Below are 16,395 nucleotides of genomic sequence, written 5' to 3'. Positions count from 1 at the left end.
CTAGACAATAGGAGGGGAGAACTAGACAATAGGAGGTGATGGCTAGACAATAGGAGGGGAGAACTAGACAATAGGAGGGGCAAACTAGACAATAGAGGGTGAGGGTTAGATAATAGAAGGTGAGAGCTAGACAATAGGAGGGGAAAACTAGACAATAGGAGGGGAGAACTAGACAATAGGAGGGGAGAACGAGACAACAGTAGGGGAGAACAAGACAATAGGAGGAACTAGGCAATGGGAGGTGAGAACTAGACAATAGAAGGTAAGGGCTACACAATGGGAGGAGAGAACTAGACAATGGAAGGGGAGTACTAGACAATGGGAGGGGATAACTAGACAATGGGAGGTGAGGACTAGACAATAGGAGGGGAGAACAAGAAAATGGGAGGGGAGAACTAGGCAATGGGAGGTGAGAACTAGACAATAGGGGGTGAGGGCTGCACTATGGGAGGTGAGAAGTAGACAATGGGAGTGGAGGACTAGGAAATGGGAAGAGAAGAGTAGACAATGGGAGGTTAGGGCTAGACAATGGGAGGGGAGAACTAGGCAATAGGGGAGGAGAACTAGACAACAGGGCGTGAGGACTAGACACTAGGAGGTGAGGGCTAGACAATAGGAAGTGAGGACTAGATAATAGGAGGGGAGGACTAGACAATAGGAGGGGAAAACTAGACAATAGGGGGTGAGGGCTACACAATGGTAGGTGAGAAATAGACAATGAGAGGTGAGAACTTGACAATCGGAGGAGAGAACTAGACAATCAGAGGGAAGAACTAGACAATCGGAGGGGAGAACTAGACAATAAAAGGGGAGAACTAGACAATAGGAGGGGAGAAGTAGACTATCGGAGTGGAGAAGAAAACAATAGGAGGGGAGAACTAGACAATAGGAGGTGAGAACTAGACAATAGGGGGTAAGGGCTACACAATGGGAGGGGAGAACAAGACAATAGGAGGAGAGGACTGGATAATAGAATGGGAGAACTTGAAAATAGGAGGGGAGGACTAGACAGTAGTAGGTGAGAACTGGACAATTGGAGGGGAGAACAAGACAATAGGAGAGAAGAAGTAAACAACAGGAGGTGAGAACTAGACAATAGGTGGTGAGGGCTACACAATGGGAGGGGAGAACTAGACAATGGGAGGGGAGGACTAGACATTGGGGGGGAGGACTAGACATTAGGAGGGGAGAACTAGATAATCCGAGGGAGAACAAGACATCCCCTCTTATTGTCTAGTTCTCCCCTCCGATTGTCTAGTTCTTCCCTCTGATTGTCTAGTTCTCTGCTCCGATTGTCTAGTTCTCACCTCTCATTGTCTATTTTTAACCTACCATTGTGTAGCCCTCACCCCCTATTGTCTAGTTCTCCCCTCCTATTGTCTAGTCCTCCCCTCCTATTGTCTAGTCCTCACTCCCTATTGTCTAGCCCTCACCTCCTAGTGTCTAGCCCTCACGCCCTATTGTCTGGTTCTCCTCCCCTATTGTCTAGAACTCCACTCCCATTGTCTAGCCCTCACTTCCCATTGTGTAGTCTTCCCTTCTCATTTCCTAGTTCTCCACTCCCATTGTCTAGTTCTCACCTTTCACAGTGCAGCCCTAACCCCCTATTGTCTAGTTCTCCCCTCCTATTGTCTAGTTCTCACCTCATACTGTCTAGTTCTCCCCTTCTATTGTCCAGTTCTCCCCTCCTACTGTCTAGTTCTCCCCTCCTATTGTCTAGTTCTCACCTCCTATTATCTGGTTTTTCCCTCCAATTGTCTAGTCCTCCCCTCCTATTGTCGAGTTCTCCCCTCCCATTGTGTAGCCCTCACCCCGTATTGTCTAGCCCACACCTCCTATTCTCTAGCCCTCACCCCCTATTCTCTAGTTCTCCCCTCCTATTGTCTAGTCATCACCTCCTATTGTCTAGTCATACCCTCCTATTGTCTAGTTCTTACTCCCTATTGTCTAGCCCTCAATCCCTATTGTCTAGTTCTCCCCTCCTATTGTCTAGTTCTCCCCTCCTATTGTCTAGCCCTCACCTCCTATTCTCTAGCCCTCACCTCCCATTGTCTAGTTCTCCCCTCCTATCACCTAGTTCTCCCCTTCTATTGTCTAGTTATTCTCTCCTATTGTCCATTTTCCCCCTCCCATTGTCTGGTTCTCCCCTCCAATTGTCTGGTTCTCACCTCCAATTCTAGTTCTCACCTCCCATTGTCTAGTTCTCACCTCCCTTTTTGTAGCCCTCACCCCATATTGTCTACTTCTCCCCTGCTATTGTCTATTTCTCCCCTCCTATTGTCTAGTTCTCCCCTCCAATTGTCTAGTTCTTCCCTCTGATTGTCTAGTTCTCTCCTCCAATTGTCTAGTTCTCACCTCTCATTGTCTATTTCTCACCTACCATTGTGTAGCCCTCACCTTCTATTGTCTAGTTCTCACCTCCCATTGCCAAGTTCTCCCCTCCCATTGTCTAGTTCTCTCCTCCCATTGTCTAGTTCTCACCTCCTACTGTCTAGTTCTCACTTCCTATTGTCTAGCCCTCGCCTCCTATTGTCTAGCTCTCCCCTCTTATTATCTAGTTCTACCCTTTTATTGTCAAGTCCTGCCCTCTGATTGTCTAGTCCTCCCCTCCTATTGTGAAGTTCTCCCCTCCCATTGTGTAGCCCTCACCCCTATTGTCTAGTTCTCACCTCCTATTGCCTAGTTCTCCCCTCCCATTGTCTAGTTCTCACCTCCCATTGTCTAGTTCTCACCTCCCATTGTATAGCCTTCACCCCCTATTATCTAGTTCTCCCCTTCTTTTGTCTAGTTCTCCCCTCCTATTGTCTAGCCCTCACCTCCCATTGCCTAGTTCTCACCTCCCATTGTCTAGTTCTCACCTCCCATTTTCTACTTCTCCCCTCCCATTGTGTAGCCCTCACCCCCTATTGTCTAGTTCTCACCTCATATTGTTTAGTCTTTCCTCCTATTGTCTAGTTCTCCACTCCTATTGCTTAGTTCTCCCCTCCAATTGTCTAGTTCTTACCCCCTATTATCTAGTTCTCACCTCCCATTGTGTCCCCCCACCCCCTATTGTCTAGTTTTCACCTCCTATTGTCTAGTTCTCACCTCCCATTGCCTAGTTCTCCCCTCCCATTGTCTACTTCTCACCTCCTATTGCCTAGTTCTTCCGTCCTATTGTCTAGTCCTCCCTTCCCATTGTCTAGTTCTCACCTCCCATTCTGTAGCCCTGACCTCCTGTTGTCTAGTTCTCCCCTCCCACTGTCTAGTTCTCACCTCCCATTGTTTAGTTCTCACCCCCTATTGTCTAGTTCTCACCTCCTATTGTCTCGTTCTCACCTCCTATTGCGTAGTTCTTCCCTCTGATAGTCTAGTTCTCACCTCCGATTTTCCAGTTCTCACCTCTGATTGTCTTGTTCTCCCCTCCTATTGTCTTGTTCTCCCATCCTATTGTCTAGTTCTTCCCTCCCATTGTCTACTTCTCACCTCCCACTGTCTAGTTCTCACCTCCTATTGTCTAGCCCTCACCTCCTATTGTCTATTTTTCCCCTCCTATTGTCTAAATCTACCCTCCTATCGTCTTGTTCTCCCCTCCGATTGTCTAGTTCTCCCCTCCTATTGCCTGGTTCTCCCCTCCAATTGTCTAGTTCTCACCCCCATTATCTAGTTCTCACCTCCCATTTTGTCCCCCCTCCCTGTATTGTCTAGTTTTCACCTCCTATTGTCTAGTTCTCACCTCCCATTGCCTAGTTCTCCCCTCCCATTCTCTACTTCTCACCTCCTATTGCCTAGTTCTTCCCTCCTATCGTGTATTCCTGCCTTCCCATTGTCTAGTTCTCACCTCCCATTCTGTAGCCCTCACCTCCTATTGTCTAGTTCTCCCCTCCTATTGTCTAATTCTACCCTCCTATCGTCTTGTTCTCCCTTCCGATTGTGTAGTTCTCCCCTCCTATTGTCTAGCTCTCCACTCCAATTCTCTAGTTCTCCTCTCCTGTTGTCTGGTTCTCCCTCCTGTTGTCTAGTTCTCCCCTCCTCTTATCTATTTCTCCCCTCCTATTTTCCAGCCCTCAATTCCTACTGTCTAGTTCTCCCTCCTATTGTCTAGTTCTCCACTCCTATTGTCTACTTCTCCCCTCCTATTGTCTACTTCTCCCCTCCTATAGTCCAGTTCTCACCTCCTATTGTCTTGTTCTTCCCTCCAATTGTCTAGTTCTCTCCTCTGATTGTCTAGTTGTCCCCTCCAGTTGTGTAGTTCTCACCTCCTATTCTCTTGTTCCCCTCCTATTTTCTTGTTCTCCTTTCCTATTGTCTAGTTCTCCCCTCCCATTGTCTAGGTCTCCCCTCCTATTTTCTAGTCCTCCCCTCCCATTGTCTAGTTCTCACCTCCCATTGTTTAGTCCTTACCCCCTATTGTCTAGTTCTCACCTCCTATTGTCTAGTTCTCACCTCCTATTGTCTAGTTCTACCCTCCGATTGTCTAGCTCTCACCTCCGATTGTCTAGCTCTCACCTCTGATTGTCTTGTTCTCCCCTCCGATTGTCTTGTTCTCCCATCCTATTGTCTAGTTCTTCCCTCCCATTGTCTACTTCTCACCTCCTACTGTCTAGTTCTCACCTCCTATTGTCTAGCCCTCACCTCCTATAGTCCAGTTCTCCCCTCTTATTGTCTAGTTCTACCCCCCTATCGTCTTGTTCTGCCCTCCGATTGTGTAGTTCTCCCCTCCTATTGTCTAGTTCTCCACTCCTATTGTCTTGTTCTCCCCTCCTATTGTCTAGTTCTCCCCTCCAGTTGTCTAGTTCTCCCCTCCTGTTGTCTTGTTCTCCCCTCCTATTGTCTAGTTCTCCCCTCCTATTGTCTAGTTCTCCCCTCCTGTTGTCTTGTTCTCCCCTCCTATTGTCTAGTTCTCCCCTCCTATTGTCTAGTTCTCCACTCCTATTGTCTACTTCTCCCCTTCTATTGTCTACTTCTCCCCTCCTATAGTCCAGTACTCACCTCCTGTTGTCTAGTTCTCCCCTCCGATTGTCTAGTTGTCCCCTCCGATCATGTAGTTCTCACCTCCTGTTGTCTTGTTCTCCCCTCCTATTTTCTTGTTCTCCCCTCCCATTGTCTAGTTCTCACCTCCTACTGTCTAGTTCTCTCCTCCTATTATCTAAGCCTCACCTCCTATCATCTAGTTCTCCCCTCCTATTGTCTATTCCTACCCTTTTATTGTCTAGTCCTCCCCTCCGATTGTCTAGTCCTCCCCTCCTATTGTCCACTCCCCCCCACTATTGTCTAGTTCTCCCCTCCCATTGTGTAGCCCTCACCCCCTATTGTCTAGCTCTTACCTCATATTGTCTAGTTCTCCCCTCCTATTGTGTAGGCCTGCCCTCCTATTGCCTACTTCTCCCCTCTAATTGTCTAGTTCTCACATCCTCTAGTCTAGTTCTCACCTCCCATTGTGTCGCCCTCACCCCCTATTGTCCAGTTCTCACCTCCCATTGCGTAGGTCTCCCCTCCCATTGTCTAGTTCTTCCCTCCTATTGTCTACTCCTCCCCTCCGATTGTCTAGTTCTCCCCTCCCATTGTCTAGTTCTCACCTCCCACTGTGTAGCCCTCACCCCCTATTGTCTAGTTCTCACCTGCTAATGACTAGTTCTCCCCTCCTATTGTCTAGTTCTCCCCTCCGATTGTCTAGCTCTCACCTCCTATTGTCTAGTCCTCCCCTCCTATGGTCTAGTTCTCCCCTCCTATTGGCCAGTCCTCCCCTCCTATTGTCTAGTTCTCTCCTCCCATTGTGTAGCCCTTGCCCCCTATAGTCTAGTTCTCACCTCCTATTGTCTAGTTCTCACCTCCTATTGTCTTGTTCTACCCTCTGATTGTCTAGTGCTCACCTCCTATTGTGTAGTTCTACCCTCCTACTGTCTAGTCCTCCCCTCATATTGTCTAGTACTCCCCTCCCATTGTGTGGTCCTCACCCCCTTTTGTCTATTTCTCACCTCATATTGTCTAGTTCTCCCTTTCTGTTGTCTAGTTCTCCCCTCCTATTGTCTTGTTCTCCGCTACTGTTGTCTAGTTCTCCCCTCCTATTGTCTAGTTTTCCCCTCCTATTGTCTAGCTCTCTCCTCCTATTATCTAGCCCTCACCCCCTATTGTCTAGTTTGCCCCTCCTAGTGTCTAGTTCTCCCCTCCTATTGTCTAGCCATCACCTCCTATTGTCTAGTTCTCCCCTCCTATTGTCTAGTTTTCCCCTCCTATTGTCTGGTTCTCCCCTCCTATTGTCTTGTTCTCCCCTCCTATTGTCTAGTCCTCCCCTCCTATTGTCTTGTTCTCCCCTCCCCTCTGATTGTCTAGTTCCCCCCTCCGGTTGTCTAGTTCTCACCTCCGATTGTCTAGTTCTCCCCTCCGATTGTCTAGTTCTCCACTCCTATTGTCTTGTTCTCCCCTCCTGTTGTCTTGTTCTCCCCTCCTATTGTCTAGTTCTACTCTTTTATTGTCTAGTCCTCCCCTCCGATTATCTACTTCTCCCCTCCCATTCTGTAGCCCTCACCCCCTATTGTCTAGTTCTCCCCTTCTTTAGTCTAGTTCTCCCCTCCTATTGTCTAGCCCTCCCCTCCCATTGCCTAGTTCTCATCTCTCATTGTCTAGTTCTCACCTCCTATTTTCTAGTTCTCACCTCCCATTGCCTAGTTCTCCCCTCCCATTGCCTAGTCCTTCCCTCCTATTGTCTAGTCCTCCCCTCCTATTGTCGTTCTCACCTCCCATTGCATAGCCCTCACCCCCTATTGTCTAGTTCTCACCTCCCATTGTCTAGTTCTCCCCCCCATTGTCTTGTTCTCCCCTGCGATTGTCTAGTTCTCCTCTCCTACTGTCTTGTTCTCCCCTCCTATTGTCTAGTTCTCCGCTCCTATTGTCTAGTGCTCCCCTCCTATTGTCTAGTTCTCTCCTCCCATTGTGCAGCCCTCGCCCGCTATAGTCTAGTTCTCACCTCCTAGTGTCTAGTTCTCCCCTACTATTGTCTTGTTCTCCCCACCTATTGTCTAGTTCTCTCCTCCCATTGTCTAGTTCTCACCTCCTACTGTCTAGTTCTCATCTCCTATTGCCTAGTCCTCCCCGCATATTGTCTAGTTCTCCCCTCCCATTGTGTAGCCCTCACCCCCATTGTCTAGTTCTCACCTCCTATTGTCTAGTTCTCCCCTCCTATTGTCTTGTTCTCCCCTCTGATTTTCTAATTCTCCCCTCCTATTGTCTCATCCTCCCCTCCTATTGTCTAGTCCTCTCCTCCCATTGTCTACCCCTCACCTCCTATTGTCTAGCTCTCACCTCCTATTGTCTAGTTCTGCCCTCCTGTTTTCTAGTTCTCCCCTCCCGTTGTGTAGCCCTCACCCCCTATTGTCTAGTTCTCCCATCATGTTATGAAGTTCACCCTTCTGGTTGTTTAGTTCTCCCCTCCTGTTGTCTTGTTCTCCCCTCCGATTGTTAAGTTCTTCCCTCCTATTGTCTAGTTCTCCCCTTCTATTGTCTAGTTCTCCCCTCCTGTTGTCTAGTCCTTCCCTTCCTATTGTCTAGTCCTCCCCTCCTATTGTCTACTTCTCCCCTGCTGTGGTCTAGTTCTCACCTCCCATTGTGTAGCCCTCACCCCCTATTGTCTAGTTCTCCCCTCCTATTGTCTAGTTCTTCCCTTCCTATTGTCTAGTCCTCCCCTCCTATTGTCTAGTTCTCCCCTGCTATTGTGTAGTTCTCACCACTCATTGTGTAGCCCTCACCCCCTATTGTCTAGTTCTCCCCTCCCATTGTCTAGTTCTCACCTCCTATTTTCTACTTCTCACCTCCTATTGCCTTGTTCTCGCCTCCTATTGTCTTGTTCTCCCCTCCTACTGTCTAGTTCTCCCCTCCTATTGTCTTGTTCTCTACTCCTATTGTCTATTCCTCCCCTCATATTATCTAGTTCTCACCTCCCGTTCTGTAGCCCTCACCCAATATTGTCTAGTTCTCACCTCCTATTGTCTTGGTCTCCCCTCCGATTGTGTAGTTCTCACCTCCTATTGTCTAGTCTTCCCCTCCTATTGTCTAGTTCTCCTCTCCTATTGTCTTGTTCTCCTCTCTGATTTTCTAGTTCTCCCCTCCTACTGTCTAGTCCTCCCCTCCTATTTTCTAGTTCTCCCATCCTATTGTCTAGTCCTCTCCTCCTATTGTCTTGTTCTCTCCTCCCATTGTGTAGCCCTCACCCCCTATTGTCTAGTTCTCACCTCCTATTGTCTAGGTCTCCCCTCCTATTGTCTAGTTCTCCCCTCCAATTGCCTAGTTTTCCCCTCCTGTTGTCTTGTTCTCCCCTCCTATTGTCTAGTTCTCCCCTCCTCTTATCTATTTCTCCCCTCCTATTTTCCAGCCCTCAATTCCTATTGTCCACTTCTCCCCTTCTATTGTCTAGTTCTCCTGTCCTATTATCTACTTTTCCCCTCCTGTTGTCTTGTTCTCCCCTCCTATTGTCTAGTTCTCCACTCCTATTGTCTACTTCTCCCCTCCTATTGTCTACTTCCCCCCTCCTATAGTCCAGTACTCACCTCCTGTTGTCTAGTCCTCCCTTCCTATTGTCTACTTCTCCCCTCCTATTGTCCAGTCCTCCCCTCCTATTGTCTATTTCTCTCCTCCCATTGTGTACCCCTTGCCCCCTATAGTCTAGTTCTCACCTTCTATTGTGTAGTTCTCACCTCCTATTGTCTTGTTCTACCCTCCGATTGTCTAGTTCTCCCCTCCTATTGTCTAGTTCTCCCCTCCTATTGTCTAGTTCTCCCCTCCTATTGTCTAGTTCTCCCCACCTATTGTCTAGTTCTCCCCTCCTATTGTCTAGTTCTCCCCTCCTATTGTCTATTTCTCCCCTCCTATTGTCTAGTTCCCCATAGGTGGGGAGAACTAGACAATCGGAGGGGAGAACAAGACAATAGGAGGGGTGAACGAGACAATACGGGGTGAGGGCTACAAAAAGGGAGGTGAGAACTAGACAATGGGAGGTGAGTACTAGAATCAGATGTGAGAACCAGACAATCAGAGGGGAGAACCAGCCAATCGAAGGGGAGAACTAGACGATAGGAGGGGAGAAGTAGACAATAGGGGGTGAGGGCTAGACAATAGGGAGTGAGAACTAGACAATAGGGGGTGAGGGCTACACTATGGGAGGTAAGAACTAGACAATCGGAGGGGAGAACTAGACAATAGGAATTGAGGGCTAGACAATAGGAGGGGAGAACTAGGTAATAGGAGGTGAGATCTAGACAATTGGAGGTGAGAACTAGACAATAGGGGGTGAGGGCTACACTATGGGAGGTGAGAACTAGACAATCGGAGGGGAGAACTAGACAATAGAAGGTGAGAACTAGAGAATAGGAGTGGAGAACTAGACAGTAGGAGTGGAGAACTAGACAACAGGAGGTAAGAACTAGACAATCGGGGGGGAGAACAAGACAATTGGCGGGCAGAACTAGACAGTAGGAGTGGTGGACTAGACAATAGGAGGTGAGAACTAGACAATCGGAGGGGAGAACAAGACAATAGGAGGGGAGAACTAGACAATAGGAGGTGAGAACTAGACAATAGGTGTTGAGGGCTACACAATGGGAGGGGAGAACTAGACAATATGAGGGGAGGACTAGACAATAGGAGGAAAGAACTAGGCAATAGGAGGGGAGGACTAGACAATAGGAGGTGAGAACTAGACAATCGGAGCAGAGAACAAGACAATAGGAGGGGAGAACTAGACAATCGGAGTGGAGAACAAGTCAGTAGGAGGGGAGAAGTAGACAATAGGAGGTGAGAACTAGACAATAGGGGGTGAGGGCTACACAATGGGAGGTGAGAACTAGACAATGGGAGGTGAGAACTAGACAATGGGAGGGGAGAACAAGACAATGGGAGGGGAGAGCTAGGCAATAGGAGGTGAGAAATAGATAATAGGAGGTTAGAACTAGACAATATGGGGTGAGAACTAGACAATAGGGGGTGAGGGCTACACAATGGGAGGTGAGAACTAGAAAATGGAAATGGAGGACGAGACAATGGGAGTGGAGGACTAGACAATGGGAGGGCAGGACTAGACAATGGGAGGTGAGAGCCAGACAATGGGAGGGGAGAACAAGACAATAGGGGAGGAGAACTAGACAATAGGGAGTGAGGACTAGACAATAGGAGGGGAGAAGTAGACAATAGGAGGTGAGAACTAGACAATAAGGGGTGAGGGCTACACAATGGGAGGTGAGAAGTAGACAATGGGTGGTGAGAACTAGACAATGGGAGGGAAGAACTAGGCAATAAGAGGTGAGAAGTAGATAATAGGAGGGGAGAAGTAGACAATACAAGGGGAGAACTAGACAATAGGAGGGGAGAAATAGACAATGGGGGTGAGGGCTACACAATGGGAGGTGAGAACTAGACAATGGGAGGTGAGAACTAGACAATGGGATGGGAGAACTAGACAATGGGAGGGGAGAACTAGACAGTGAGAGGTGAGAACTAGACAGTAGGAGGGGAGAACTAGACAATAGGAGGTGAGAACTAGGTAATAGGAGGTGAGAACTAGACAATATGAGGTGAGACCCAGACAATATGGTGTTAGGGCTACACAATTTTAGGTGAGAACTACACAATGGGAGGTGCGAACTAGAAAATGGGGGGTGAGGGCTAGACAATAGGAGTGGTGGACTAGACAATAGGAGGTGAGGGCTAGACAATAGGAGTGGTGGACTAGACAATAGGAGGGGAGAACTAGACAATAGGAGGGGAGAACTAGACAATAGGGGTTGAGGGCTAGACAATAGGAGGTGAGGGCTAGACAATAGGGAGTAAGAACTAGACAATAGGAGGGTATGACTAGACAATAGGAGGTGATGACTAGACAATAGGAGGGGAGAACTAGAGAACAGGGGGTGAGGGCTAGAGAATAGGGAGTAAGAACTAGACAATAGGAGGGTATGACTAGACAATAGGAGGTGATGACTAGACAATAGGAGGGGAGAACTAGAGAATAGGAGGTGTGGGCTAGACAATACGGGGTGAGGGCTACACAATGGGAGGGGAGAACTAGACAATAGGAGTGGAGGACTAGACAGTAGGAGGGGAGAACTAGGCAATAGAAGGGGAGAACTAGACAGTATGAGGTGAGAACTAGACAATAGGAGGGGAGAAGTAGACAATAGGAGGTGAGAACTAGACAATAGAAGGGGAGAACTAGACAGTAGGAAGGGAGAACTAGACAATAGGGAGAACTAGTCAATATGAGGTGAGAACTAGAGAACAGGAGTTGAGTACTAGACAATAGGGGGTAGGGCTGCACAATGGGAGGGGAGAACTAGACAATAGGAGGGGAGAACTAGACAATAGGAGGGGTGAACTAGGCAATTTTAAGTGAGAACTAGACAATAGGAGGGGAGAACTAGGCAGCAGGAAGGGAGAACTAGACAATAGGAGGTAAGCACTAAATAATAGGGAGGGAGAACTAGACAATAGGAGGGGAGAACTAGACAATGGGGAGTGTGGGCTAGACCATAGGAGGTGAGAGCTAGACAATAGGAGGTGAGAACTAAACAATAGGGGGTAAGGGCTAGACAACAGGGGGTGAGAACTAGACAATAGGAGGTAAGAACTAAACAATAGGGAGGGAGAACTAGACAATGGGGAGTGAGGGCTAGACAGTAGGAAGTGAGAACTAGATAATAGGAGGGGGAACTAGACAATAGGAGGTGAGGGCTAGACACTAGGGTGTGAGGACTAGGCAGTAGGAGGTAAGGGCTAGATAATAGGATCTAAAGTTCTTAGAACAGTGTCTTGAATATAGTGAAGAATATATTGAAGAATATATTGAAGATGGTGAAGAATACAGGGAAGAAAGGTTAGTTACTGCAGCTGTTGTTGTTACTAATAGTAGTAATAGGAGGAGACATCTAGTAGGTCGGACAGAATTTTGATGATGAAGAGTGTATTTCGGGTAAAGGATCCTGGTAAGAGGCTCATCTGGTCTTCATGTTGCATTTATGAACAAGATGAATTAATTTGATCTTTAATTCAATTAGCGAACATTTTAGAGCACTGACTACATAGTGGATACTGGCTCACAGTGGTCAATCAGACAAGAGGACAGAGTCCTTCCCAGGAAGAAGCTTACAGCCTAGCAGAGCAGAGAAACGCAGGCAGTTAGAAAGCCAAGCTGCAGAGCAGTGCTGGAGAGTGCTCAGGGCCTCATGGGACTCCCAGTGATGCTGCAAGTCCCCGCAGGAGTGCTAGGGTGATGGCAGCAATGGCTTGCAGGAGGACCTGTTTGGGATTGTGTCTTACAGGAAAAGTGGGAGTTAATCAGGAAAAGGGGAGGAGAAAGACCACTCTAGGCAGAGGGCACAGACTGAGCCAAGACCAAGAAGAGAGAAGGCAGGCACATGGGGCATGGAGGAAGCTATCAATATTAGCAGTTGGATGTTGCTGGAACATCATGTGGGTGGCAGGGACAGGTGAGGGGAGGCAGGTGATGGAAGGGCTCATTTTACTCTCCAGGGTAGATTAGATGGGGGTTTCCAGAGTACTTTCCAACTAGATGGCAGAGAAAGGTTTCTAAGTCTTGAAATAGATACCCATCTCTCTGGAGGGTTCAAACTGTGAACTATGCTTGAAATCATGGGTGGGCTAGAAACTGGGGAGGCAGGATTTCCTCTTGAAGACAAGTCCTCAGAGTGTGACTTCACCCCTTGCCGACAATATGCTTCCTCTCCTTCTTCCAAGGTAGTATAAATTTTAGTATCAGTAAAAGGCTACATTTTCTTTAAGAGCCTATACTTTTCAGCCACCTTTCCACTTAGGTATGGTCAATGGGTATAACCAGGAGAATTTCACCGAGTCTCTGGGATACCTAAAAAACACTCTTTTATACCAAAAGCCATTGAATTGCATGTGTATGTTCTGTAAATTATATCTCAAAGCTCTTTGTAGAAACTTTGCTTTTGACACCTTTGCATATATCTTTTACTACATTGTGCTTCCTGGAACAAAGATGTGATGGCTAGTGCTCTAGCTGCCATCTTGGACTATGAGGATGAGGGTCACATCCCAAGATGGCAGAGCAGTGAGCTGGAAGGAGGCATTGCCTGGAGAACTTCATTGACCAAAGCTGTCTAGCCAGTTTTTCGGATACATATATCTTTGGAATATTTTGTGAAATGAAAATAAATTTCCGTTTTCTTTGAACCACAGCTAATTTGAATCTCTGTTATTTGCAGTAGAACTTAAACCTTACTGATAACAGCATTTCATTGGGGGTCCATTCTTCCGGCTTCCTATGTCCCCCCATGTAACATGGAGATTCAGGAAGGAGGCTTCCTCCTACATGGACTGCAATCCCTTGTGGGTCCTAATGAGCTGTGACCTCTTTGGGCCACATTCTGTCTGAAATATGGAGATAATTATATTTTCTCACCCTGCTTACTCATGGAATTGAGATTATCAATGACATAATGCATGGGAAACACTTGGAAAATTAGAATGTGCTTTATAAACATGCATGGAGTTGTCACCAGCTCCCTATCTTTTTATGAACATTGAACGCACTAGAAAGAAGAAAAGAAAATGTGAAAGTAGAGAGAAAAAAGGCATGTCAGCATTTCCTACCGACCACCCGTGGATTATCATCACCAGAGGTAGGGAGGAGTTGAAGCCGCACTCCTGTAACCTGTCCAGACGATCGATTTGAATCTGACAGCCCCGACCGGTTTCTCGAAAGAGCAGGAATCTGGTCTTTGTCTCATGCAGTGTTTTGTTTGTTTCAACAGCTTGAGTTCTTCTTCCAACCGGCTCTGGAATAGAAGATTGGGGATGGTGCTTGGCTTGGCATCTGGTCCATGTACAGCCCTCTGTCTTCTCGAAGGCTGCTTCTGAGAGCACAAGCCAACGGGGTTACTGGGAGATGCTGGAGATCAGAGTGAGCCACAAATCTGGGGAGTCCCAAAGACTGTTTCCAGTGGAATGGCCAAGCGATGGAGGGTGGCCTAGGAGGACCCAACACAGAGTGGAGACCATGAGATCCTCTATGCTGTCCTCCCAGCGACCAGCCAGTCAGGCACTAGAGTCACCCTCCAGGTCAGAAGGAATACAGGTAAGGCAGTTTTGGAGGCTTGGTGGACAAGTACCTCACCCCAAATCACACTGCCAAAAACTGAGAGGGGAGATTTGAACCCAGGTCTCGCTGTCTCCAATTTCATCCCTGCATCCCTACATAGGGAGACAGTGAATAGAGTGTCTTAATTGGATGACACTACGTATTAGCTTCTGTGACTCAACTTGTCCTCACTTGCAGACTCATTATATCAGGTAAGCCTTGCAGGGACAAGGTATAGGGCTGAGGGGTTGGGGGAATCACAAAGGGAGTCATGAATGCTGCCTGAGGGAGGGTGTGGCATTCAGGGAGGGCTTTTCAGGGAATGTGATGTTGACCCTGGCCTTGCAGGATGATTGTGTGTGTTTGTGTGTGTGTGTGTTGTTGTGGGGGTGAGGGATGGCTGAGGGAGCAACATGAGTCAAGGCTCAGAAGCATGCAACCTTGCTTACATAAAGAGGCAGGAGACAAGGCCAGGCAGGCCAGTGCATGGAGGGCCCAGAGATGCTGAAGGGTCTCCTGGGCTTACTGCTTCAGATGCCAGGCCGCTGCTAAAGTGTTAGCGGATATCCATTCGGAAGCTTTCCAAGGCCGTGGGAGGTGGAAAAGCGGGGGAAGATTGCTTTTAAGATCTCACTTTGTGTTGTTTCAAGGGTCCTACACCCTCTCTTCTTGGGGAGCCTCACCATGACCCACTTTGGAATGGGAGTGGGTGGTCATCCAGTTCTGTCAGGCAGCCCAACAGCTGTCCTGCCTGTAGTGCTGGACGAGAGACAGACACCTCTGCCAAAGTTGCCCGGCACAGCCTGAGGAGGTGGCGCGTTTCCATGGGGTAGCATGTCAAGATGGGTGCATCTTTTCTGCCAAGATTAAGGATCAGGCCAAGAGCTGATAGAGGAAGCTCTCATCCCTCCTTCTGATAGAAGGTGGGCTCCCCTGTGGCTGAGGGGCCAACACAAGGCCACCGGCATTTTTGGTCAGTGAACTCAATTCAGCCCAATTACTAAGGACCCCGATCATTCTTTCTGAGAACAAAATCATTCAGGCTTCTCAAATAATAAGTCTTGGGCTTTTGATTTCAGGGGACGGCAGGACCAAGAGATGATGAACCTACAAAGTCCAAGGGGAGGTGTTAATGAAACCAGTTTTCCTACCCAAAGGGTATTAATTCAAAAGGTTATTAATTCTCAGCAAAGGGCAATGATTTTTCGCTATGATGACAGAATGAAATGCATCATATTTTATTAAAAGGAGAGGTGAGCAAGAATTTGAATAACTTTTCTGAGATAATGAAGAACATTTTTGCTGCCCTGTTCGGCTTTTCCGAGTTTATAGAGGGTCTCAGCTTGCCCTTGTTCCTGGAAGCCTGCTTCCAACCTAGCCTTTTGATTTCACTGGGTGCCCTCCTGACTGTCTAAGTCAGAAGCCAGGGTGTCACCTCGCACTGCTATGCCAACCTCTCGATTAGTCCAAAGCTTCAGGCTTCTTAAGTATCCCTAGAATCCTGTGCCTTAGTTCCTGTGACTCTTATCTTGCTTGGTTTATTGCAGTAGCCCCCAACTGGTCCTTCTCTCTTTGGCCTCTCCGTCCTCCTGCGCACAGCTGCTCAAAGAGTCTAGAACAGAAATGCCTATACCCGTTAGTGACTTTCAGCTTCTTGGTATTACAGCCAAGGCCATCACCTGAATGATGACCCCTCATCCCCCACCTCCTCCTCTTTTCCACCTCCTGCTACCAACAGTTCCCAAATGCCCTTTTGGACGTCGGTATCTTTGCACCTCACCTCCTGCTCTGTCTTTGCTGCTCCATTCATTAAAATGCAACTGAGACCTCACAGCCTCCAAGAAGCCTTCTCATCTAGTCAGAGATAATCAATCCTTCTTGCTCTCAGCGCTGTGCTGCCTCCCTGATCCTGATGTACTTGCCCTGCAGCTGGGTGATTTATTTGTCCAGGTGTGTGCTTCCTCCACCTGTCTGTGAACTCATGGAGAATAGCACTGGGCACAATAGTGCTGGTTGCTCAATAAATGTTAGTGAGCGGTGAGGTGTCCTGCCAGATCCAGACCTCAGATCAAAGGCTGACGTTCAATCTTCAGCCATTTGATTGGACCTAACGTAGCTCATTTTCTTTCATTCGGAGACAGAAACAATCTACCTTTCTTCATTTTAGGACAGCTGCCTCAAATGTTAAGAGAATCATATGAAAATAAAATAGGGATAAACATAGTGCCTATCTCATGAGATTGTTATGAGAAATAAGATGTTTGTAAAAAGCTCAGAACAATGCCTGGCATGTAATTAACATGTAT

The 16,395-nt window shown here is 47.6% G+C and overlaps 1 protein-coding gene across 1 annotated transcript in view; it reads right to left on the bottom strand.

Annotated features, from left to right (window-relative positions):
• Positions 1 to 16,395, bottom strand: part of LIPC (lipase C, hepatic type) — a 183,825-nt gene that overhangs the window by 37,854 nt on the left and 129,576 nt on the right. The window contains exon 3 of the mRNA XM_037739739.1: positions 13,603 to 13,787. Within this exon, the coding sequence (XP_037595667.1) occupies positions 13,603 to 13,787 (185 nt within the window). The remainder of the gene's footprint in view (positions 1 to 13,602; positions 13,788 to 16,395) is intronic.

The sequence above is a fragment of the Cebus imitator genome, unplaced genomic scaffold, assembly GCF_001604975.1.
Source record: "Cebus imitator isolate Cc_AM_T3 unplaced genomic scaffold, Cebus_imitator-1.0 Scaffold74, whole genome shotgun sequence".
Lineage (NCBI taxonomy): Eukaryota > Metazoa > Chordata > Mammalia > Primates > Cebidae > Cebus > Cebus imitator.
Note: the sequence above shows the minus strand (reverse complement) of the source record. Positions and strands in the feature narration are given on the sequence as shown.